General features: G+C 41.8%; 1 protein-coding gene across 2 annotated transcripts; it reads left to right on the top strand.

Moving 5' to 3' along the window:
- The first annotated feature begins 14 nt into the window (after nt 1-14).
- YPEL1 (yippee like 1) lies at nt 15-22,239 on the top strand. 2 transcript variants are annotated; one of them, XM_058816511.1, is made up of 5 exons: nt 15-427; nt 4,117-4,399; nt 15,311-15,354; nt 16,759-16,867; nt 17,849-22,239. In XM_058816511.1, the coding sequence occupies exons 2-5, from the start codon at nt 4,283-4,285 to the stop codon at nt 17,936-17,938; spliced, it is 360 nt and encodes a 119-aa protein (XP_058672494.1). In that variant the 5' UTR covers nt 15-427; nt 4,117-4,282; the 3' UTR covers nt 17,939-22,239. The 2 variants fall into 2 exon arrangements, with proteins under 2 accessions (XP_058672494.1, XP_058672495.1); XM_058816512.1 differs by lacking the exon at nt 15-427 and adding an exon at nt 1,592-1,782.
- The last annotated feature ends 4,088 nt before the right edge of the window (nt 22,240-26,327 follow it).

The raw sequence follows: 26,327 nt of genomic DNA on the forward strand, positions 1-26,327 counted from the left end.
GATTGGCTGGCGGCAGGGGGGGGAGCGCGTTTAACGGCCGCTGCGCCCCCGGGCCGAGGCAAAGCAAAACAAAGGCGGCGGCGGCGGGAGCGGGAGCCCGGGCGGAGCGCACGGCACGGGCACGGCACGATGCCTCGGCCGCCCCTCGGCCCTCAGCGCGGCACACGCGCGCCCGGCCCCCGTCTATGACCCTCTCCGGCGGCCGTCGCCGAGACGGTACCTTCGAGGCGAGGGAAGCCGTCGTGTCCCACCCCCCTCCCTTGATCCTCGCTCTTTGTTTTTCGGTGAAGGCCCGGCGCGGAGCTCTCGCTGCCCGCCGCGCAAGGACCGGGGGTCCCGCCTTCCCTCCTACCCGTGGCCCCTAAGGGAGAGGGGCCCGGGGGCTGCTCGGAGCCCGAGCTGGGAGCGGAGTCGGCGCGGCGCAGCGGTGAGTACCGAGCGGGTGAGAAGCGGCCCCTCTTCCATGTGCTAGGATTTATTTTTTTGGAGCGGGGGAGGAAGAGGGTGGGGGGGTATGGGCGGAAGGCGGCTGCGAGAGGAGCCCCGTGCTGCGCCCCGGCCGGGGGGGCCGCCGTCTCCCGTGTGCGCGGGGCCGCCGGGGCAACTTTGCTGGCGGGAGGAGGCTCGGGCGCTATTTATAGCGCCTGGAAATGACGGCAGCGCTGTCTGCCCGCAGCCTTCTCGGTGCGGGGCGGGTAAGGGCGGTTTACATAATTGAGGGGGGGCGAAGCTGAGCTCGGCGCGCCGGGAGCCGGTGGGGTCCCACCGCGCTCTCGCCCGCGCCGCGCGGGGCCGGGAGCCGCGGGGTTCTGCACGGAGCTGGCGGCCGGAGCAGCGCGGGGCCGCGCTCGGGTGGCCGCGCGGCCGTGCCGGTGGCCAGAGGGGCGAACGAGCCGCTCTCCTGCTGGAATCGCTGCGGGGGGGGGACAGAAAAGGCGACGGCGTCACCCGCCGCGGCGGCTTTGTGCTCCGGCGTGAGAGAGGAAACGGCTTTAAAGGCGCACGGCCAGCGGCTCCCTCCCGCCGGGGAGAGAGCTGTCAGCCGGTAACTTTCTCCGCGCTTATTTTCTCCTGTTATTTCCTGGTATGTAAAGGTGTAAGTGAGGCTCCTGTGGCTCAGTCTTTAACTTGGAAGTTTTTCCGTGCTGGAGTAAGCTCACCGCAGGTTACTGACACTGCGTGCACAGGCTGTGTCTGCCTTTTGCAGCCGCTCAAAGACTCTTTGAGCGTACTTCACGTCGCTCGTTCCTTAGAGCCCCGCAGGAGCGACGGAGAGGCCGGTTCCTGACCCAGCTCCTCCCGTGCCAGGCGCGGGGTCCCCACGCGCGGCAGCAGCCGCTGTTTCCCCGGCGGCGCGGGGCCACCCCCCACCCCACCACGCTCATCGCGGTGTTTGTTTACACATCCGGGACCTGCGGGGGCGGGGCCGCCCCGCCCCATTGGCCGGCCCGCGCCCCGCCCCGGTGACGTCACGGGCGGCGGGAGGGGGCCGCTCTTCGCCCCCGGCCCGGGGATTGCGGAGTTCGGGGCGGCCGCGGCGGGGCTGCCCCGGAGGAGGGCGGAGATCGCCGTGCCGGGCTTGGCCCGGAGGAGGGCGGAAATCGTCGTGCCGGGCCTACCCCGGGAGGGGGGCGGAGATCGCCGTGCCCGCTCCTGCGGCCGGGACAGCCCCTGGCGCTGCGCTGGTAGGTGCGAGCACAAGCAGAGCTTCAGGAGCCACACCTGTCCATACGCGGGACCAAAGCACGGAGCGTGCCGCGGCCAGAGAACGAGAGGGGAATGGTTAGTTTGGGGTTTTGCTCTGTTTGTGCGGAATAATGAGCAGCAGCCCGAGGAACTGCTCGGAGCCGTGAGAGGGAAGTGATACTGTGTTTATTCACCATTGTTAGAGCGAGCTAGGAAATGGTTTGTTTTGAATTGTGCCCCTAAAGGCACAACAAGTCTGTGGTTCCTATGGTGCGTATCAGAGTCGTCTTTTTGAAGAGAGCAATATCAAATACAATTTTGTTAAATCGGGCTTGGAATTATTTTAATTTCTGTAGTTGAAGAACCTGGTACATGGAATCTGGAAGAGTCCAGATTTCCTTTAGAAGTGTTTAAAAACACTTCTAGGAATGCATTGAAGAATTGTTTTTTTCCTTTTACATTCCGCCTCACAGAATTGCTAAGATTAGGAAAGATCTCTGAGATCATTGAGTTCAACTATTAACCCAGGACTGCCAAGGGCACCCCTAAGCCACATCCCCAAATGCCACATTTACACCTACTGAACTTCTGCAAGGATTGAACTCGTGTTCCAATTACTGATGGAAAGGGTTTGATTTAAGTCAGAGTCAAAACATCTTAGCATGTGGTACCTTTCATTCTGAAACCCTGTTTTGTTCTGGTTTTGCGTATTTGTGTTAACCTAAATAGGATCTATATCCAACGTTGAGTTCAAACAAGGAATTTAACAGGAACCTCATGTTCTTAGATCACTTTTTTCATATATCTTCTAAATAAATGTGGTTTCATATCAAACTGTTTTCTGCAAATAATGTAATTATTCTTCCCTGTGCAGTTGTAATAAGTTGTCTTGGGACGCAAAGCGTATAATATTTGTTTAAATTGCTATTAATATTTGAGTCCAGCTCTTCATGCCAAGGAGTTAATATTTTGAATGTATAAATGTATCCTTTGTCAGATGTTTTCTGAATCATTCTCATTTGTAGATCCATGCTTTGGATGGCACGTTGTTCCCATTGCTGCTTTATTTTTTTGATTGTATGTGGTGTGTTACATGTCTTGTTTGTGGCTTATATCTGCCTTTGCAATTCTTTGTGTAAGAAATTTTCTTCTACCAAGTCCTTCAGTAGTTTGAGTTTTGTCCTGCTTAGGATTTAAAAAAATCTAAACTGAAACTCCTTTAAGTGTTGCTGTGGCTGTGTCATGTGCTAGGCCTGCTGTACAGATTACTTTCCCAAAGCTTCTTTTGAAGCAGTGACTGCTTCCTATAAACAGACTTTAATTTATGTGGCTTTCACTCTCTGCTCTAGCTGTGTTACCAGTATCCTGCTGCTAGAAGAGTGGTTAGTGCTGCCTGCACACAGTTTACAACTGTGATAAGTCATTTGCGTGCTCTTAGCTGGATCAGCAGACTGTAAACTCTGTATATTGTCTCTCCTTTCTGCTTGTGCTATTGACCTACTCAGGCAGTCACCTGACAGCTGATGACAGAAGTTGCCTGTGCAGTGTTTTGGGCGCTCATTAGCGTGGTGCATGCACAGCCTGGGAGCTGCTGGCCTCTCACAGACCAGGAGATGTTATCGGTGTTCAGCATCTGTTTCATTTTCAGGCAAACTACAAAGGTTTGCTCTCCAGCACAGCAGAAGGCTCTGGCGTGCTCTGACATGTAACTGCTCTGAAGTGCACTCTGAGGATGTTGGTTGTTCTCTGTGCAGGATTTAGCTTCAGTATCAGATTGTGGGTTTGGTAGTTTCCATTAAGGCTATTCTGGTACAGTGAGGAAGTACCTAATTAGCTTTGATCAGGACACCAGTCAAGAAGGCCTTTGCCTTAAGGCATAATTCTGCAGGGCTTGAAAGAGCAGACAGGGATCCCTGAACAGGGTGGCAGCACAGGGTGGTATTTGACTTAGAGCCAGATGTGATCCTGCAAGATTTTTGCTGAAAACCAAAGTGCAAATATATTGACTGTTGGACAGAACAAGTGTTGCTTTCCTTGTTGCTTGCTGTATTGGAACTGACCACTAGAACCTCAAAGACAATTAACTTCCTCTCATTCCCTACCTTTTTAGCGTGAATTTCTGCATGAATGTCTAGAAGAGTACACCTGGTACAACGGTAGAAAGTGCTTGTGATTCATGGAGAACTGTTTGCATCTCGTCCCTCATTAGAAGTGTGATGGAGTAGAAGCCATTAGTGGAACAGAACTGCTTTTCGCTGTGTTGAATGGAACTTGAACTGTGCAGTTCCTTAGAAAAAGGGGCCTGTAGTACAGCCAGGCTCCAGTTATTTGCTCCAAATAATGCTTTGCTTTATGGCTGGACTTGTTGAATAACAAGTTAACTCTGGTCTTGTTGTAAGCTGCTAATTGTTCTGCTCTTTTCACCTACAGGTTGTGACTGTTTCTCTTCTGTCATTTGTGTGGAAAGTGCCACACACACTCCAGAACAACAACGGCTTTTGCTTGCATATTCCAGTGTTTCTTTTGTCAGCGAGTTCAGCAAAGTTGTAATTCTTCAAGTGCCAGCCCTGAGCTGAGTGAGGAGCCACCAGCAGAGATGGTAAAAATGACAAAATCAAAAACGTTCCAGGCTTACCTGCCAAACTGTCACCGAACCTACAGCTGCATCCACTGCAGAGCCCATCTCGCCAATCACGATGAATTGATCTCCAAGGCAAGTGGTTTCTTTAGAGACCTCGTGAATTATTTGTTAACCAAAATGGTTGTCACTGTGACACCACTGCCAGTAGATAAGGGATGCAAATTGATGCATACTTCAAAGTATCTTCCCTGGGTTCACTCTTGGGTCATGCATGTTGTGTGCTAAGAACTGGATATGTTCTGGAAACTTCTGAATGTGACATAAAGGTTGATCTGATATATTGCCCATGTTAACAACCTGTGTCTGCTGTCAGGTGGGTACTGTGTGTGAGCTGTTGTAGCTGAAAAGCCTGCTAAGGAAAACTGTCAGAAGAAAGCATGGGTCTCTGGGTAGGGAAGTTATTCAGGTTATGGTTATTCCAGATAGAGATTTCTTTTGACTCTGTTGGACTGAAGGTCACCAAACAGTCTGTTTCCAGGGTGTCCCACTTGTGTTGTGGAATCTGTAAACACACTTTTGCTGTCTACCAGCTCCTAAGGAACATGATTAGCCAGAGATGTTCAAAATAGTTGGACTGTCTGAGCTTAGAGAATAGGTGGAACCTTGAAACAGGCTAGGCCTGCCCTTCTTCCCTGTTGCTAGAAGAAATCAAGACTTGTAATGTATGAAGTATGTAGGAAAGCTTGAAGTTTGGGATAAATACTTGACAGACTGGTTCATTCTTTGCTTCAAACAAACTCCTGAATTAATTATTTTTCATGCTGTCATGGAGAAAACACTTCAGTTGCTTTTTAATACAAAATGTTCTCTATATGACTGTTTTTCAAATAAAGTTAGTTATAAAGGGTTTGACACTGAAAGTTCTCTCTGTTGCTCCTGCCTGTTTGTGTGTTCAGCAGCACTCAGGTGATGCTGCTCTTCAGTGCTGAGGGCTTGAAAATGCTGCTACTTCTCAATTTAGGTTTTCTTTGGGTGAGGAGAAAGCATACCTGCTTGCTTATCCCAGGGCTGTCAGGCAATAAGGGGTTTTCCACATACAATTTTTTCCTTTTACTTGAATTTATTTTTTTTTCCATGTTGATTTCAGAATTTGAGTATGAGGCCTTTTTGGCACCACTGGATTCTAAATTACAGGCACTCAGAGTTTCATTATTCACTTCATGTTCTGGGCCAGAAAATACTGGGAGGGGTTAATCTTTCCTGAACTTCAGGTTGTAGATACTTACAAGAAGAAAGAAACTTTTTTGTTTTGTCTCTTAACATGTATTAATTCATTGAGAAAATGCAGTCCAAGCACTTAATAGGAAGCTCTTCTTTTTGTGGACTTAGATTTTTGCATGCCAGCTAAGCTGCCACAGTTGCTACATGAGCCAGTTTTCTCTAAGGGCTTGGGAATTTTGAGCAGCAGAATACTTCAAATATGTTAAGCAAATCTGTGTTCATTTTACAGCTTCATAAAATAATTTCAAATGTTAAGAATCAGATTTTCAATTCAAAGAAAACACAGGACTCTTCAAAAATCTGTAGTAAATACAAATAATTACTTTTAAGTTGTTTTTAATGGTGTTGGGAAGGGTGTTAGAGGTGGTTTCTACTTTCTGCCTTCCTTAATTTTTGAAGACACTTCACAAAAATATTTGTACTTGCAGGTTGACCATATGCTTATTTGACAGCTGATTCATATTTTGTCAATTTAAGATTTCTTAACCATATTTTATTGTCTAAATCTGTATGGTAAAAGAGAAATGCATTTAAATGTGTGGTATATTTTTGTATGCTTTTAAAATAAAAAGAACATTTGTCATCTATTTTACTTGTATTTGGGACATAGCTTTGGAAAACCCATCTTCCTTAGTATGAAGCTTTATATAATCCAGCATGGGAGGAGTCCTTCTGAGGGGAACAACTGCAAAGCAATAGATAGACTTGGATCATTAAAAACAAGTACAGCCGGCCCTGGGGAGGGTGGGGAGTGCAAATAAAATTTGATTTTTTTTTCTGAACTTCTCTTGAAGTGCCTTCATTGAGGCACATTATATGCAATGAACTTAGGTTAGTGAGAGAGATGGTTTTTTGACATATCTAGAATCCTAGTTAATGTAACTTTTCAGGTGCAGGAAAAAAATCCCAAACAAACATAAACCAACCTGAAGTGTATTCTACATCATGGAAGTTGATTCTACATAATCTGAAGTTAACAAAGAACAGTGTGATTCCTGGGCTGGTTTGGATTTATTGATGGAGTAGAGACAGACTGTTCAACCTGACTTCCCCCACTGCCTTTCCTTGAAGGCCTAGTTCAAAGCCAAAGCTCTGTTTTACATCCTATAAATACAATTTTTGGTTGTAGATTCTCACTTTGTTCCAAATGCTTCCAGTACCATCTCATGTCAGAACCCTCAGGTTCTGTAACAGTAATTACTCAATGCCTGGCTGGAACTGCTTCTCTGGGGGCTGTCCCTCACCCCCATCTTTTCTGGGGCCATGGTGGTTGTTTCTTCCTCATGTGTGGTCAGGGAAAATGAACAAAATGCGTGGTGCACTTCTAATTTAAAGCAGCTCCAGCTGGCTTTCTAATGTGCTTTGAGGTATAAGAATTTATTATACCTGACACTGTAGTGGTTTTTGACTTGAAGATGAAAAGATAAAGCTATGCTGTGAACTGAGTGGTGTTTCTCTTAAACGTTGGTCTGTCATGGAAAAGCAAAAAGTGCTGCATATTTCTGTCAATCATCCCTTTGATTCTGATCCTAAGAGTCCCTGACTTCAATACAGATTTGCAATTCTGCTTTTGAGAATTATTGATGCCAATTGTCTGACAAGGATGGCAGCATACACGAATCACCTTTTCATTTTATTTCTGTTCTGTTTGAGCAGCAGGATCTCTTTCTTGCCCTGGAATGAATCACAAAGCTCTTTTTCTTGTGTCCTTACTGGTGATAAAATGGCAACCAAGTCTTGGCAATGGCTTAGAAATAAGAACACAGATTAATGAGACAGGACAAAAATGTGTTACCTGCTCATGTGAATTCAGTTGTGGTTTTACTTTTCTCTGCAGCTGTGAAAGGACTCTGTGTGCTGCCCAGTATTGAAATCAACATGATGTTAGTGGTTAGGACATACATTTCTAGAGGTTTTTGCTGTGTAATAACCTTGTTTTCTGCAGCTGGGGAGGAGCTTGGGGAAGGGGAAGATGTGGGAAGAGGACTGGTTGAGATGAGGAGCCCCAAACTGGGAGATCACTGCCAGTAGAGATAATGACAAACATTTTCCTGTACAGCTGGACATGTGCACACATGTAGGAACAGTTACCAAAATAGTTTCTAACTCCCAGGTTATCTTAGGGTAACCATTGATTTGAAGGATACCCAGTAAGAGAACTAATAAACTGTAGGTGACTTTTTACTGAAGTAAGTGTAAGTTTGAGGTGGTGTCAGGTGCACCTCAGAGGTGACTGATTTGTGTCACTGACAGGCCTGTGAGTGCTGGATGTTCTCTTTCTTTGGTGAAGACTTCAGAGTCTGTCAGGATATTAAAGTATTTTTTAAATGCTATGAGAAGGAATAAACCAATCAGCACTACACTGGGGTATATTCACAAGATGGGGAAGAACTTATGGCTTTTAAAAATTTCTTGAAAGAGGCAAATATTTTTAGAATCATATCCTTCCATGATTGTAGGCACAGAAGAGAAGTAAACTATGAGCAGATAACCACAGGTCTTATTAAAGAGTAAGGCAAGGAGCTGATGCCATGGGAAGCACTTAGTGGATTTAAAATTGATACTTCATGGATTTAAGATGTTCAAACAGCACATAAAAAGTGACCAAAAAGTATATGCTAGTAATAATAATTTTAAAAATCAAACTTAATTGAATTTTGAGAGAACTTCTACAATTCTTGAAGTACAGGGGAGTTTGCCACTTGTGTGGCCTAAATGAAATGTTACATATTTGCTGCTCTTTGAACAATTCTAGAATAAGTTTTGTGGAAGGCCTGACTGAAGGAGCTTTCTTTTAATTTGTTATGTAACAGTAGAAACTGTGCAGTGATTATTAAGAGTAGTTAATTTTATAGGAGACAAATGTTACTTGAAGAGCATAAGTTCCAAAGCACTTGAGAGTGGCTTGGTCCTGCTAAGTTCCAGTAATTGTTTAGAAATTCAGGTATGATCCAACAAATTACAAAAAAATACAAATGCTTAATAGAATCTTGGAATCTGTTGGATATGCTGCAGAGGATAATGTTTTGTTACTCAAGGTTGACCTGCTTGAAAGTCTGTTAAAGCATCTTACAGTGTGCCTGAATTCTGGGAATGGAGAGAATTTGGATTACTTTGTATAGATATCTGTATAAATGCTGTCACTTTCTTCTGTCTCATTCATTGCCAAGCATATCTGACCAGAGGGGAAAAAAGTCAAGTGAAGTCACAGACAAGACTAGATGTGTCAATATTTTCAAGAATGAGTTCTGCATAAAGGTATATACATACATATATATGTAACTGTCATTGATTGCATTGGGAAATCCTTGCACCTTGTGAGTGAAAGAATGATCTTGGTGGTTAACTTTAGTTCTCCAAGGCATTCAGTATGAATGCTCTTCTATTATTGATGAGAAGGAAGAGTCTTAGGCCTAAATAGATACTAAAACATTTTTAGCCTTGTTTAGCAATCTGTGGTTTTGTCCTCCACTGTGTAACTGATGAGATCAGGAGGAATTTTTTTAAAGAGTTTATTGTCTTGAAGTAAATATGCTGTGCTTAGCTTGGTTCAATTTGTAATCCTTCTTTGCTTATGATATTATAATGAGTATTTAGAAAGATAGATGGGCCTGTTTTATGTATGTTTGAGGGCTCTTTTTGTTCCCTCACTAGTTTTATAAATATTCTGGTGATAATTTTTTTCTCCAAGAGGCTTCTAGTTTTTTGGGTTCATTTTTTTTCTTCTGGGGGAAGAACCTAGTTTTTGAAAGAAGCAATCTTTGGAAGACATCCAAGAATAGATTTGAAGGCTTAAAGGAGTTGGAAAGTGCAAGGGAAGTGTTCTACTCTGTGTATTTTGACATAATTATTTCTGAAATCCATTCAAGAAGCTGCATAGGTCAAGATAACTTGTCCTGCATGACAAAGTCTTCACTTTGGGGAAATATAATTTGCTAAGTTTGCAGGCATGCAGTTTTTTGGGTAGAATTTTTTAAGGCTATTCTCTACATATTGAACTTTGTAACTTCCTTTATCAAATTCAGTAAATACTTGAATGGAAATGAACTTAAAACAGTAAATACTTGAATGGAAATGAACTTAAAAAAAAATTAGTATTTATCATGGAGTCTTCTAGAAGTTGCCTGGGAAGCAGCTGGGCAGCAGCACCTCTGGTGGTCTGCATTATCAGGGAGTTGGATCTGAGGGAAACACCAGCTGGAAGAAATGTGGGGGTTTTCCCCTGATAATTTTTTTTTTTCTCTGTACCTTATGTTGAATTCAGTTTTCTGAATTTATGTTGCAAGTCTTGAAGTGAGAGGATATCCTTACACTCTCTGATGCATCTTGCTGAGGAGATGATTTCACAGATCAGGGCACTTGTGTTTCTGGTTTACTTTAAGAATGCTGCCCCTAACAAGTACAGTTTTCTGTATTTCCCAAATTTATTTATTTTGTCAGAGAACTGATTCAGTTTGATCTATCTTAGCTTGTAAAGGGAACTCCAGCAAATTAAAGGAAATGAAACCAGATGAAAACCTATGGACTTCTTTCATTTTCCTTCTTTAATATTTGATTTCTGTGTTTGGAGTAGCTTGCAGACACTGGTGATGCCCCTGTGGAACCATGCCTGCCTTGCCCCCAGTCCATGCTAAGATGGAGTTTCCCTGGGTATTTGCTGCAGAGCATGAGCTCTAGCCATGCAATCTAATCCCATCTCTGGGGAATAATTGATGGCATAAGCTTTTCAGCAGCATCCCTTCCCCCACCCTGCCTTCAGCTGTGCCTCAGGGCAGTAAATACATGTTCTGCTTGACTGGTATTTCCTTTCCTCCTGGGTAAAACAGCTACTCCTGGTGTTAGAGGTGAGGGTGGGTTTCACTTACAAGCATAGATCATACCTCATTCTGCATGTGTGCACAAGTGGAACATGTATAAAGCTGCTTTCCTACATCATGTATCAGTGGCACAGGTCTGTCAGATGACTTGAAAAGATCCTAGTTCCAAACAGGTGACTTCACTGTAGTTTGTAAGCACAGCTGGACATTATTGCTGATACTATTGGATGTTCTGGATACTTTCATCTGTGCTGAAACAAGGAAACATGATGGATCTTACACATCCTTCTGTATAAATAGCTAGCTGGTCAAAGATATGGGTTTTCTGAGGAATAATTTAACTCATAAATCAATACAGCATTATTAATTGAGGACCATGAAAAAGCAGCCTTATAGCAAGTGTAAAGTTCAACTGCAGTTATTAGTGGAACTGATGAATTGCCCAGCTTCTAAGTGAAAATCCTGGTTGCTGTGAGTCATTATTGATGAGAGTTGGTCACACTTGCCACTCTTCTAATTTCTCCCTCATGGGTAAGACATATTTAGGACTCAGTTTGAATAGAATGTTCTGCCTTAGTTTTGATTCATGTACAGTGCTCGTGATCTTGGGAGTGCTGAACAAATGTTGCACAGTTAAAGTTTGTGTTTGCATGGGTGATGTTTATTCTATTGAAAAGTGGTTTGTCTGCAGACTGGTTTGAACAGTTGTGCCTGTTAGTCCTTCACACTGCCATTTAAAGTACTTTCTTTCATTTTCTTGGAGGAGTTGACACACAAGGTGTTCAGCCTGTCAGTCCCTTAAAATTCATATCAGTATAACTGAATTATACAGTGCAGAGTGTGAGAAACCTAGTGCTGGTAAAAGCAAATGTTCAGTATTAATTTTTTTCTGGTTGTGCAGAATATTCTGATTATAGCCAAGTTACAAGCTTAGCAAGCAGCTCAGGCACCAAACTGAGTTGTTGTCTTCTCATTTCCAGTAGTAGGATGCATCCAAAAGTAGAACTCTGATAATAAATCTTTCTTACACCATTTAGAGAATGCATCTGTGACAGATGTATACCTTTCTGTGGGGTTTAAATACAATTTTGGGAAAAAATCTCAGCTGTTCATGTAAATAAGAAACTGACTGCCAAGTGCTGACAAGAGATTGATAACAATAATTAAAAGGCACAGGAATTTAAAGATGGATGTCCTTGCAGTGGTTTTATTGCAGTCAGTGTATGGGAGTTCTGCCTGGCTGGATTGCACACCCTGCAGTGCTCAGTGAAACACAGATGATGTGGTTGGGCACTGGTTTTAAAGGGAAGTCTGAGCTGCCTGGACCCATGTTCTGTGTTCCAGAATGCAGTTCCACAAGTTGCTGCAGGTTCCTGTTGAGTTACCTGAGTGATGTAAACATGGAGGAACTTGCTCTTTGCAGCTGGGCAAGGAAAGAAGTGTTCTGTGGCATGTAAATACAATCCTTAGCCTCTAAACATGAGTGGAGGTAAGAAAAGATGGAAACAAATGCATCAGTCATGCTCTGGGAACAGGAAGCAAGGCTGGAATGGAGGAGCTTTTCACAGTGAGATGTTTGTGAAGACACTTTCTTTCTAAAATCACTGTCACAGGAAAAGATTCTGTGTTGCTTCTCCCTCCACTCTACCTTGATAATCCTGAAAATTAAAAGGTAATGGCCATTTCTGAGGGAAAATAAGCCTAGAAGAGTACAGTATTATCTAGGGCAACAAAGCAAAGGGTGCAGGAAAAGTCAAGTCATCTTTAAAAATATATTAGGAAAAGAAAAACAACTAAAGTAGTGCTTTCCAACCGGTGGTTTATATTTCATTTGGCGTGAATTTTTTTTCAGCTTATGAAACAAGAGAGGGGAATAGCTGCTTTTTGTGCTATTCCTGGCGTCCTGTTACTGCCCTCTGCTTAATTTTGAAAAATGCAGGGTCAAAGGAGAGCTTTTAGTAGGTGATACTAAGTCAAGACTAAACATAAACTTGGCAGAAATAATTGCATAAGATCGTTCAGATCTCCTGACTCTTGTTTTTTTCTGGAGTCTTTCTTTTCTTCCCCAGCCTGCTGGGGAACCTCAGGTATGACATATAAGTAGTTTAAACATGACTGTATAGGACCAGACAAAAAAACCCCAACTGACTACATTAATTTGTATGTGATTGGTGTGTGTAATTACATATAAAGAGAGAAACTAGCACATGATAATAGAGAGTATTTCTTGGTGCTGTTTGAAAAAGGATTTGTGAATTCTAATTTTCAACATGGAATTTTTAAAGCAAGGGGAAATGCCTGCAACTTTTTTAATTTAAAGAATTTTTACAGTAGTTTAACCAAATATCATGGTCATCATGGCTTTGGAAGTTCTTTTTAATAATTTCAGGTGTGAAACATGGAAGTTCTAGTTTTACATTTACTTCTTACTGAATAAGAGGATTTGGGGAAGTATTTCCTTTACCTTCTCTTAAATTTTGCAGTTGCACATGTGTCATTTTCTCTAAATTAATGTGTTGTTTACCCAGGCTAGTTACTCATTTGTTAATGGGCATTTTTAAGAGTCTATATCTAAAGAGATTTTGTTTCCACCTGCAGTAAGCATTCTCTGTTACTGGCTGGAGTCTGGAGAGTCCTGGTTATTCTGTAGGAACTGCAGAGTGTAGGTCTGCACTGCTCTGCCAGTTCTGTGATGTGTGGTTAGGTATCTCAGGAGAACTGAACTAGTGTGGGGTTTTTGTTTGTTTGTCTTAAGTCAGCTGTAAGGATAAATTACTTTCTGACAGAACTGTGCAGACTCTGTTCTCAACTAAGTCTCCCCTTTTCAGGGTCAGTCCTGCCTGAAGTTTCAGCTTTCACTGTCCTGCACAGCCTATCTGGTTTTCCTTGCCTGGTGAAAAATAAGACTTCTACTTCTGGCTGGTGGAGACAGTGCTTTTTCTTTTGTCTTTGCTGAGGGTGGAACCTCCTTAGAATCACTGAGGTTGGAAAGACCTGTAAGGTCATCAATCCAACCACAAACCCAACAGTGACAAGTCTACCACTAAGCCATGTCCCCAAGTGCCACATCTGTGTCTGTGGTGACTTCACCTCTGTCCTGGGGAGCCTGTTCAATGCTTGCCAACCCTTCTGGTGAAGAAATGTTTCCTGGTACCCAACCCAAACCTCTCGTGGTGTGACCTGAGGCCATTTCCTCTGGTCTTGTCACTTGTTAGGTGGGAGAGGAGACTGACCCCACCTTGCTACAACCTCCCTTCAAGTATTTGTGGAGAACATTAATATGTTCTCTCAATACTTCTTTTAAATTATTGCTAAAATAATAAAATATTAGTGCTCTTAGCTGTTAGGTAGAATTTTTAAGTATGTAAAGGCTGTATCTAACTACTCTGGCTTTATTGTACCTGGAGTAGTCCAGAGTCAGGGATTTCTTAAAACATTTTTATTGCAGTATATAATCTGGTTAGTGTTGATCAAAAAGGGTTAATTTAGATGCATTTTCCTTTTACAAGGTGAGGGGATTTTTTTGCACACTATTCTGAGTAATTAAAAGACAACAATTACTGCTGTTGTGTTGCTAGTTGGTAGAGTGGCAAAATACCTATTTTAGTGTCAAATGACTTGTAATGATATAACTAAATATGTGTCAGGAGAAGAATCCATTGCAGAAAGGAGCTTCTGCCTTTGATTTCATGCCTGATGCTACTAAAACCATACACAAGTATTCAGGTTGAGATTTTCCTTCCAAAACCTTCCATGCTGATCTATTGCAGGCTTCTGAAAAGCTGGTCTGTGATGTTCAACACTAGAACCACAGGGATTCTTAAAAACAATTGTACTTTCTCTGCATCATGGATAAAGTAGTTCATTTTCTTTGAAAGTAGGTTAGAGAATGGAAAGGCTCAAAGAAAAAAGAAATTAAGACAGTTTACAGATTTTTTTTTTTTTTAATGGAATTCAGTATGGAAGAGAGAAGAAAGGAAAACTCAGTTCCAGCGTGATCCTGTTTGGATGGGAAAGAATGGCTGTGTCTAAATTACCAAGTAATTCAATGCAGAAGGAGTCAGATGAAAGCAGTGCTGTGTCTGACTCAGGTTTGGAATGTTTTACCTGTGGCTGTGTCTGCATTACCATGGCTGAGTGCAGGAAGAACTGCTGGGTTGGTTGGCTCAGAAGGATCAAGGGTGCAGATCAAGGCACTGAAACTGCTCCACAAGCCAAACCAGCCCTCAGTGAGTGTGGCTGATGAGGGGTTTTAATTCAAAACTCTGCTACTGCTCTGAACTAAAACATTATTTAGATCCAGGCAAGAAAGCCCAAGTGCCATTGTTTGTCCATCATTTATCAGGAATGGGAGAGATTGGAAAGCAAATGCCTGTGGTCAGGCTTTTGATGCCAACAGTTGTCTTACTAAAATGAAGCTGAGCTTATCTGTGAATTTTAAACTGATCAGATGCATTTCCTGAGTACAGTATGCTGGTTTTGTGCTTGGTTCAGAATTTAACTGCTTTTATATCAAATGATGCAATGAAATTGAAATAAATAATCTTTTGGCTGCAGCAGGGGATGACAGAGGACATGGGAGTAATTCCCTTTGAGTTAAAAGCAGATTATTTCAATTAGCATGAAGGATGTCTAGGAAAATGAGAATTGATATCTTGCAGAGGGGCAGGAAAAAACTATGTTTTGCTTGCATTATAGATGTTGAATTTTGAGCAATAGCACTTGACAGAGTAAAATAAAATCATTATTAAAAATCTAATGTAGATGAAAACTTGTCTGACCAGACCTCCCTATAAAGAACTACTATAAAGTAGTTAATCTGAAATTGTTTATATCTGTTTTATCATTATATGTTTATTTACATACCCTTCTGGAACTATTTTCTTGTTTGGTTGGGCTTGTATTTTTTAACGTGTGCAATTTTTATTTTTTTTTTCTAATGCAGTCCTTCCAGGGAAGCCAGGGACGAGCCTACCTCTTCAATTCTGTGTAAGTATGTGGTTATGGTTCTGCACACCCTGCAGAGTGTAACTCTGTGCTGCCCAAAGGGAAAGCAGTAGGAATTAACATAGCTGTACTTTGCCCTGTTCTTTTTAATGCTGGCTTTACTCACCAGCAGTAGTAATGGGCTGATTCTGAAGCATTCCTTTGCACATACACGAGTTTATCTTCTATTTTAAGGAATTCTGCTAAGAGCTGAAAGATTAGGGGAGTGTGTTAATGTGAAATTCCTTTTGTCTATGTGTAATGGTAGCTGTCTCGAGAGGAGCTGCCATTCTGAGATACTCCAGAAGTCACAAGCTATTGAGTGACTGTAAATTTTCTTTAGACAACTCTACTGTGGTCTAAAGAATTTCCCTGCCTGACAGTTGGATACATTTACAGGTTAATGTTTCAGTAAACTTGGTACATCTTTAATGACCTTGAATATTGCAAATGTGCTAGAGGCAAAAGGTCTCTGTGATCTTATCAAGCCTAATATTTGCAATCTTAGGCATGTCCTTCCCTTGATAGGAGGCTCTTTGCATTTGTTAATGGGTGTATTTTAAGTTTTTTACATGCAGGATTTAATTTTTGTCTTTATTTTTCAGCAGTTTTTTGTGTTGCAGCATTTTGAAAAAGATACAGTTGAGTGTCCTGGTCTATTTTTGACCAGGATAATGGAACTGTAACTGCAAAGGATTTGATTGCAGATCCTTGAGATTCTTTTAGTATGTAGTCCTTCAGTGGTGATTTAGGATTTCTGCTATAATTCTAATAGGAAGAATCTGGTACTACAGCAGCAAAAATGGCACCATTTTCCTCATATTTAAAACTGTCTAAAAACTTGGTTTAGTCTTGCCTCATGTTTTCTGCATAGACTCATTTGTGGAAAAACTGGCTTGATGCAGTACTTAAAGGGATGTTTTGTTTTGAAATTGCTGTTTGTTCATCAGAGCTTAGTCTGCTGATCTGTAGCAAAGAAATATTTATGAGGCTTTTCTCTTGCTGCTATTTTGGAGCTGGTTCTAAATTCAGCTGTTGGTGCTGATTCACTGGTACAGCCTTCCATTAGAGAGGTCTCAAATAGTTTTTGAGGTAAAGCCTGAAACTGTAGAAGTGTCCAGTTACTGTGCAGTGTTCTGTTCTCTGGAAGTTTAACTATTTAGCTTATCTTTGTTGCTGGCAGTAAGTGACTATCACCAACAGTGACACCACAGCCACTTAAAAACAAAAAACAAACCCCCTTTTTCTTCCTGTTCTTCTGCTCAGTGTAACAGAGGAAATTACTTCTGCAGCATTGAATAACTTAGGCTTTTTTTAAAACTACTTTTCATCTGCAGGAGAAAAGCTGGGGAACAGTAAGAAAAGAAACACACTCATCTGTTAACATAATTTCTCCCCTTTTTTCAGGGTAAATGTGGGCTGTGGTCCAGCAGAGGAGAGAGTTCTTCTGACAGGTTTACATGCTGTAGCAGATATCTATTGTGAAAACTGTAAAACCACTCTTGGATGGAAATATGTAAGTAATATACTTACATCCTCAATAAAGGTTTGCATGTTGAAGCACAGATGTTTGAGTAGCCACTGAGTAACATCTTTGCTGATAGTTTATGTGAGTTAGCTCTGGAGCTTTTGTGTACATTGGGCTCTAATTGCTTCCTTGCATCTGCAGAAATGTTGTAGCAGATAATAATTTTATTCTGGACTGCAAATCAAGCATGAGGCATAAGCTATAGGTGCTATTACAGCTGTCTAATATTTCTGTATTTGATAATCTTTTTGCAAGACTCTCAAGCACATGTGCACTAAACCAGGTGGGAGAAGTTGTCAAAGTGAGTCTGTAGTGTCATGGACTGCAAAAGTTGGTGATACAGCAAAAATATTAATTCCAATAAACAGTACTGAGCATATTACTCTGTTTACAAATAATGTGGAATCGATTCTGTTGTTTGAAAATTAACCTGTGCACTTGCAGCTGTGTTGCAAGTTTATGGCTTTGAAAATCTTAGATTCTGGGTAGGATTTTCAATTTTCAATGATTCAGTGTAGTTTCAGATCTTAGGAATTTCCTAATGCCTTTCCTATGATGATGAATATAATGGAGAGCTTTTGAAGAGGTTTTCATTCCCTATTTTCATTACTTCTGGGAATAAATAAATAACATGTATAACATGCCATTTCCTAACTTTCACTTTAAAAAGCATTAAAATTCCCTAAGCAGAGAGAGAACATGATCAGTTCTACAGCAAGATCTGTGCAGTAGATCTGCTGATTCCACTTAGGAATCTGCTGATTCCACTCAGGAGAAGTTTGCTTCTCTTTCCTTCTCAGGGCTTTTCAACCTCTCTTTTTTCCCTCCCTCCCCTTACTCAGTATAACCAATATGGGTTGTTACCTGTAATGGCTCCTGGTTTGTATTTTTACTGTAAGTTTGATGTTTAAAACATTCAATTTCCTGAACTGAATTCAGTGTTGTTTTGATTTTTTTTTTCCTTTCCAGGAACATGCTTTTGAGAGCAGTCAGAAATACAAAGAAGGAAAATTTATCATTGAACTTGCCCACATGATAAAAGACAATGGCTGGGAGTGAACCACAACCTTTTTCCTTCTGTTTGGACTATATTCTGTGGAACAGGCTTTACAAAGACTAATGCAAAGTAAAGGAAGAGCTTGGCTAGAGTGGCCCTGAGAATATCACTGAACTCTGAAACCTCACAAATGAGTAGTGTAGTGTAAGTGGCTATTTCAGGCCATGTTTGCCTTTTCTCCTTGTGTAAGTTCCCTCTTTTTGTACGTGTATTATTGTGTGAACAGTTGTTTTGGAACATTTTGGATGACCTTTTTCTAAACTCTCTCAGACTAGAGAAACAGTTCACTAATTGAAAACAGATTTTACTGGTTAGCATCTCTCTCTGACCTATGCCTTTAATGCTACTTCTGCTGTGCATGCTTCTTGCCTAAACACCTACACTCCAGTCCTGTAGAAGTTCTGTCCCTGAGCAGTCTGAAAGAATGTATGGGATGGGGTGCTTTTTTATATGTAGCAATTTCTGATGTGTTTGGCAGTGAAGAGGATGCAGTATTGTAGTTATTAATTTCTTTTTTCAAATTGAGTGTACCACAACCTATGTACATCTTGTAGGTGAATTGGTTAAAGGTACAGTGCTCACTTCAAAAAAAGATTTCAATTGCACTGACTGAAGTTAGCAGGTCTCAAGTTGTTAGGAAAGGTTATGCCAGAGGCTTGGTATCTTAATGAAAAACATAGAAAGATTTTAAATCAATAATGCTATAGAATATGTTCTTTTAAGACCAACATATTCCCTAAGGAGTTTGCTGGATAAAAAATTTATAAAACTATAGCTTGCAAGATTAAAAAGACAGAAAAATATATGCATCTTCTATTTTGAAAAAAAAAAATTAGTTGGTATATTAGGAAAAAACAAAGTTTTGGTACTGTACCTTTGCCAGTAACAGGGACTTGTGCATCAGTGAAGTTTTATGGCTGGTTCCATGTAACTGTATAGTCCTAATGCACTGGACAAAGAGGTTGATGTCAAGGAAACTTGTTGAAGTCTTCTGCTTCTGCTACATTTGAACAAAAATATTTATTTTTGTGAGAAATGGCCAGAGCCTATGACATGAAAATTAATATAGTACCTGTAGGAAAAGGAGTAATAAGAGGGAAGGGAAGTTGGACTTGTTTTTTCATAAAATAAAATAGTAAGATAGTTTTTAAAATTTGGGGGTGGGGAAAGGGTTTCCCAGTTTGCTGGCTAAATCATCCCCAGGTATCTTTTTATAATAAAAGTTTATATGAAACTCACCTTCTCTTTTGTTCTCATGCTGTTTCTTTAATGGAATCAGTTAATGAGAGAAACTTCTGGAAAGTATATGCACAATATGAGCTGTTGGTATCTGTGTATGCAAACTGAGCAACTGTGAAAGAAACGCTCTACATAAATTTGCTAACTTAATTTTCAAATTAAACAGTCTCTACAGACTTTTTGTATGTTAATCCTTTTACTGCTTGAGGACAAACTGTTTGATAAAACCCCTTTAACACTACATAAGTCCTATAACTGAACAATATAGAAGCCTTGCAATATGAAATCCCTTTCTCTCAATAACAATTCTAATATGGCACCTGTGAAATGAATCACAGGGGCTGCTGCTGCTGTTCTGTTTTTGGGAATCTCTCATAGGCTTTCTCAACTCTGCTGCACTTTAGAAATTGTCAGACATGAAAAATTATGCCAATGGGTAGGGGCAATACGAATCTTTACAACCAGCTTTCCAGTGTTTTTGTGGGGAGGAGTGAGAGGAGCATTCTCCCAGGTGTACACATCACATTCTCTGTGATGCAGGCTGGCTAAACTGCCTGCCACATGTTGTCATGATTGATACCCATGAACTAAAACTGTAAGAATTAGAGAAGTAGTTGAAGCTGTTGGGTTTCAGTCCAGAGGCCTGAGGTGGTACAGTTACATTCAACCTGGATTTTGTGGCTCACACATTGCTACTTTGTCTTCACATCAGGTCTCATTTTAACAATGCCATTGATGCAAGATGGGCTTGGGTGTTGCCTGTCTCCTGCTCTTTTTGACCTGGAGTTCTTTGGGATTTTGTTTTCCACCTTGTTGCCAACAAGGAAGGCATTAAAACTTCTATCAGCAAAAAGTTTGTGTTGGCCTCTAAGTCCTGTTGCAATGTTGATACTTGTGAACAGCTTGTGTGAGGTTTGTGTATCTTTGGGCTTTTCTTATTTCCGGGCTGCAGACTTGCTGAGGCAGTACACTGGACTGAAGGCAAAAGTAATGGCTGCTTTTCCAGAGAGAGTTGAAATTACAGAAAATATATAAAGTATTAAAGATTTTTCTCTCCAAAATTGGGGGTTTGGCTAGCTCTTGTTAGTAAGCTAATGCTGTCTCTAACACTGTCTTATTCTTAGAAATTCAACCTCTTTCTTCAGTGCATTATTTATATTTCAAACTGGACATTTTCACCAAAACCTTAATTAACTTTGATGCCAAAGGTTGAGACTTCAAGTGCTTAGCACATAGAGCTTCAGACTACTGGCATAAAGAGTTAATGACCTATATGTGATGTTTATGGCTTTTAAGAGAACCAAACAAAGCAATATTCGTTTTGGTCTTTTATTAAGAGTGGTTACTTAGAAGGAATAAAGAGTAGAACTAGTACAGAATCACTATTTTATGCTGCCATGTAACAATTCTTGAGGCTTAGTCTTTTGAGGGAATATGTGAATTTTCTTCCCACGTTGTTTGGCAGCATCAGTAATTATTTTCTCCCCTCATAAAGATATAAAGAATTCTTGTTATTGGTTTTGGTGAAAGTTGAATCCAGATAGCAATGACTGCTGGCTGATGTGAAGAGGTCAGTCTGGTCACTGAACCCTCCAGCAGTCATTTGAAAGAAAAATAAACTTACTTGAAAAAAAAAATTTACTAAAGCATTTTCCCTCTAACCAATTTTTGTAATATATTAAAGATTATATTTAAAGTTTGTATGTGTTTGCTCTGGGCAAGTTTACTTCCCCTCCAACTTGAGAGCACTTTTGTTACTTGTACTGGTTATTTTTGGTCTTAACATTTATTTTGTATTTTGTTTTTTATAAATTGTAACAAAAAGCTTTTGTGAACCTTTGTTTCTTGCTGGCTCTTTCTTGGACCAAATGAACTGACTATGAGCTGGCTTAGAAGAAATGTTCATTGGGATGCATAGGAATTTGCTAGCAGAAATGTACATGTATTGGAAGTTTTTTCCACTGAACCTCTAAAGCGCCATGCCTGTCCTAAAGTAATTAATCATAATTTGGTGTGACTTTAGTCATCTGACCACACATTCTCTGTCTAGGTCCAAAATAATGGTTGTAACAATGGTTTTCCAGGACTGAGTCTGCCTCCAAACCCTAGAGTTTTTCTTTGGCTGGTTGCTTTAAGTACCTTTTTGATTACTAAAAGGCAATGCTGCCATGTATAAAAATCCTGTCACGTTGCAAACTTGCTGTGAAAAATCAGCTGCAAAATTTGGTGAGGGATGGCTCAGCCTAGCCACTCCTGCTGCATGCTTTTAGCAGCCTGGTAATCTTAATTTTAACTGCCAGTTAAAAGGGCCAGGATCTGAATTTCCCTTGTTGGCTGTAAGCTGTACAATGGCAAACTGTGTGAAGGAAGATTGTTACGGCTCCATCTTAACGGCCCAGCAGAGTGACCAGTGTGGGTGGTGTGCCTTTGTGCTTGCAGTCCTTGGGAGAGGAGAGGAGAGACATTTGAGTTAAAAACTGGCCTCAGAGGTTCTGACCAGGTCCTCACTGCACCCATAACCAAAGGTTATCTGTATTTCCCACTGGTGGATCAGTGAAGGGTTCCCCAGGCTGGGTGCCAGGGTTGGTGGCCATGCACTTCCCTCCAAGGACTCCTCCTGCCCGCTCATCTCAGCAGCCAGGTTGCAGCAGCAGTGACCTCCAGACTCACAGACCAAACTTCACTCATCTCCAGCCTTGGATATTGGCCATGAGAGGAAGAAGCTGTCAAATTATTGTTAAATTTCTTGGACACTTTATTGGACTTCACGGAGACTCATGTTAAGCCAACCAGCAGTATAAACACTTACTGGAAAAGGAACAGATGCTTCAGAGGTTTCTTTTAAAAGGACTGTTACAAGTGGTTTAAGGTCTAAAGCATGAGTCATAAATGGCAGTTGAGTTGTGCCTCATTGTTTCTTAAACTCTTTAAAATGCTTTCTTTTACAGGTGACATGGCTGTGTTGCTGTTTTGTCCTTGCAATACTGTACATCATTTGTTGTTTCACTATACTGTATCTATTCAAGGTATCACAATAAAAGCTTTCAATTGTTTTGTTGGGTTACATGTTGGTTTTGTGCTATCTTTTCTTGCTAATTGAGTTCTCAGGCTTTATCCTCTGGTAGGGCCAGAGAGAGAAGACAATGTTCTTAGCTGCTCTTAAAAACTCGTAATTGGGTTGAATCTGATTTTTATGTGGTTTTAAGACAGCCACAAAACATTTGGGGTTTTTCCTTTTCAGAAATCTTTCCAAAATACAGAAATTTGTGTTGCTACTCTTAGGGCTTTTGCTTATTTTGAGCCAATTGTGGAACCTCTGCATAATGAGGGTCAGTCTGGACAACCCCCAGAATGAATCCTGAGAGGAACTGAAGTGTGGGTGAGCTTTTTGTTGTGTCAGCTCCATCAGCTGTAGACCTGAGGAGCACCCTGAGCACAGCACTCCCTCTGTTCATTCTGCTTTGGCTGGGAGGAACTCCTTGAGCTTCTCTGATCAGATTATTGGTCTTGTCAGTGATATGATCCCTCTGGACTGCCTGAGGCTCAGAGTGAAGTCATTCAATGATCCATCACAGCATCTCACAATGAGACAGGGATGCTCTTCATGCAAATCACACACAGTATTTCCATCTTGAGAAAATGGAAGATAGCCAGCCACCCTTTTTCTTAATCAAGTGCTGTCTCAGGGGCATGAAATAGGGATCTTTCCAGATCTGAAAAAAAACCCAAACCCTAGGGATAAAATGGCATTTTATGTGAGAGGTATGGTCTTTTGACAGGATATAATTGTAGTAATAAAGATCCAAATAGCAAGTATCTTTGGGATATGAGATGTTCATAGTAACATCCCACTATATTTTAGTGTATCAGAGGGACTATAAAAACACCAACTGTCAGCAGCTGGGTTACCAGAACAATTTTGGCAATGTGAACTCCAGTCAGTGTTCTGTCTTACCAACTGGAAAACAACAGGATACCTGACTTCCAGATAGACAAGGACGGGCAGATGCCTCATCCAAAGCTTGAGAACCTTCTATGAGATGTCTTTTATCCCTGTAAAATTTCAGTAATTGGGCAGTGGTGTAGTTTGGGGTTCTCCCCCATGCCCCAAGTGCTGCAGCTCTGCCTGGGGACAGCAGTAGGTCTGTACTGCCAGGGTCCAGGTAGCCTGAACTGGAAAACAGCCACAGCTGAGCTTATCCTCTGCACAGGACTCCAGTTGGGTCACTGCCCATGTGAGATTCTTTCCACTTTTGTCTCTTCCTTTGCTCCCTGCCCTTGGCTGTGCCCCAGATGGGTCTGAGCAGGGAGTGAGCACCTGTGCTGCTGCTGGCACTCACCTCCAGCAGGCACAGCAGCTGTGCATTAACTGAGGCTGGACAAAGTAGTTCCTGGCTGTGAAGCAGCTCTGCTGAGCCATGATGAGCATTAACTGTTTCTCCTCTAGCAGAGGCTGAGCTGTTCTCAGGGTTTGGCTCACTCATTTCTATAGTATTGCTGAGTAAGATTTGAGCTGAGGTGCTCTGTGATCCTGGTAGCAGTTTAATCTATGCTAACCTGATTGCCTGAAGATTTTACCAAGTAAAGATCACTCTAGAAAGCAGACAATACAGGTTTTTCAGTGTTTAATGAATTAATGAGTAGATTTTTCATGGTCTTGATTTCTGTATTTTAATAGTAAGCATAGCTTAACTTACTTTCTTGCCCAAATAGACTTTAGTGATTTCTTGTTTAAGCAAAAACAATGGCAGGGCCAAACTAGCTCTTTATTCAAAATGGAGTTTGCATTCTGACATTAAAACCATGTACATGTATGCAAAGTCCATTCTGGCATGGAATATCATGGCTTGCCCTGTACCTGTAGGAAGGGTTGTGAATGTTATTTAATTTTCAGAACATCTTTTTGACATGATTAGCTATGATCATCTGCTTTCTTTTACACCTGATAGAAGTTAAATTAGTTTTACAACCTGAGCAAAACCTTCCAGTTTGGGACCCAGCACTGATGACAGAGCAGCAAGGCTGTATTGGGTGTCTGAAATGTTTTTCTTATGTTTCAAATGTTGTTGAGTTAAAACTCCAGTGGATTAAACTGCCTGATTAGGGTAAAGGTTTTGAGATGTTTTTAGCTGTTGGTTGAGTGGCACTAATAGCTGTGTTTGAATTGTGAGTTATTTGTCCATTTAAAGGTGAAATTTATTCTGCAGAAAAGATTACTCTAAATGTTTCAGTATGGGATAATATAAAATCACTCCCACAGAGGTGTAACACTAAAAGGAAAAAAAACCAAACCCCAACTGCAGGAACTCTTTGCAATGCCTGTACAAACAAACTTTTTTTCCAAAACTTTCTTTAAAAGTCCACTAGAAGTCCAGAATCTTGTGACAGGGAGCAGGGCTGCCAAGGACCAGAGCAGCTTGTTTTGCAATTGGGCCCTGGGGAAATTGCTACATCTGGGGGCTGGGTTGGAGCTGTAAAGCACGTGCTTCTGAGGACTGGGGGGGCTTTCCTAAACAAACATATTTCCTAAACAAATATTAATAGATTCTCTGCCATGCACAGGGGAAACCTGCTGATGTTATCACAGTAAACCTTTATTCTTTTAAACTGGAACTGCTGAACACTGTGCAACCACTTAGAGGGGCACGTGCTGAGTGCCATAATGCCCTTGTGTGAAAGGTATGTGGGGCACTGGGACAGGAGGGTGAGGACCAACTGCTGAGTGCTGTGAGGGTGGCTCTGCCCAGGAAAGAGCTGGGTCAGTACAGCTCTTACAGCCTGCCCTGCAGAACAAGAACAAGTGCAAATCCATGGGAAAATGTGACATTTTGTGACACTTCAGGCCTCTCCCAAAACTATCCCTCTCCATGCCTTGTGTGAAATGGCCAATATCACTGCTTTTTGTGTGCCCTGCAGGAAGGATGTGCCCCTGCCTGAACAGCCTGTGCTGGGCACTCAGCAGAGCCTCCTGTGCACTGCCCGAGGCCAGCCTGGGCTGGCAACCCTCAGCTCCCAGCAGCTGCTCCTTGGGCAAGAGGCTGTTCCTGGCCATAAGCTCCTTACAGATGAATTCATCATCTGTTTCCCACTGGTGCTCAAACAAGCACTATTGACTGGCTGGCATGCTCCACTTTCTTACCAACTATAACTGATAAGATTGAAAATCTGCTTCTGCTTGTCCACTTAAATTATCTTCCCTTTCTTTCTTCCTCTTTTATCTTCCTGTTTCCTCAATTCCCCACTTTTTTATGATACCCATAACAGTCCAAAGTCTGCAGAATTTTGCTTTTTTGTTGTTCCTCTTCTTTCCCCCACAGAATGTGTTACCCAAGGGGCAGCAATAACGATTTGTGGTCAGGCATGAGACAGATATTTCAGGGTGTTTGATCTGGTGCCGAACCAACCCGAGGGAGCCACTGTGCTCCCACCCTGCCTGGCTGGGTGTGCAGCCCTGAGCTGGGAGCCAGCAGGGCCCTGAACTTCAAGGGCAGAGGACAAGCTACTGCTCTTTGCTCCTAAACTATCGCTGCTTTACTGATTAAGCTCCTGCAGCAAGTTTTAGGTTTAAATACAATTTCTTTGGCATGATAATCAACAGCAAATGAGCATGTACGACCTGCAGACTCAGAGCCTCCCTGCAATGCTGTGCTTTACTGCCCCTGCTCCTCCCTGCTCCCAAGCTGATGAAGCCAATGGATTTTTTTTAAAACAGTGCTTGTTTGCCCCCTTTATCCCTCTCTTCTGCAATGAAAAGTTTCTCACAGCATCAAGGCTGGAGACACAAATTAATGCCCTTTAATTACCTACTCATAATATACAAAACCAAAAGCTTTCTCACATCGTTCTTTCAATGTTTACTAAAATAGAGACCTTGCTCGGGCAGATCACTCCTTCACTGGCCAAAACTCACGCTGGAGGTTAACAGTTCCCGAAGTTAATGATTATCTTGCCCTGTTTGCTCAGTGTTTCAGAGTTAAAACATGTAAATATGCCTCCCCCGTGTAATTGCTGTGGTCAGCCAGCGATGAGCTCTGCAGCAAACATAAACACAGCTATTAGCAGAGACAAATGCTTCTCCCTGGCTTGGCCTCTTGGGGCTCCCAGCAGTGTCAGCTCCCCCAGAAAACAGCCAGGATAAGTCTGTCCCGCTGG

Source organism: Ammospiza caudacuta, chromosome 18 (assembly GCF_027887145.1).
Source record: "Ammospiza caudacuta isolate bAmmCau1 chromosome 18, bAmmCau1.pri, whole genome shotgun sequence".
NCBI classification, from domain to species: Eukaryota; Metazoa; Chordata; class Aves; order Passeriformes; family Passerellidae; genus Ammospiza; species Ammospiza caudacuta.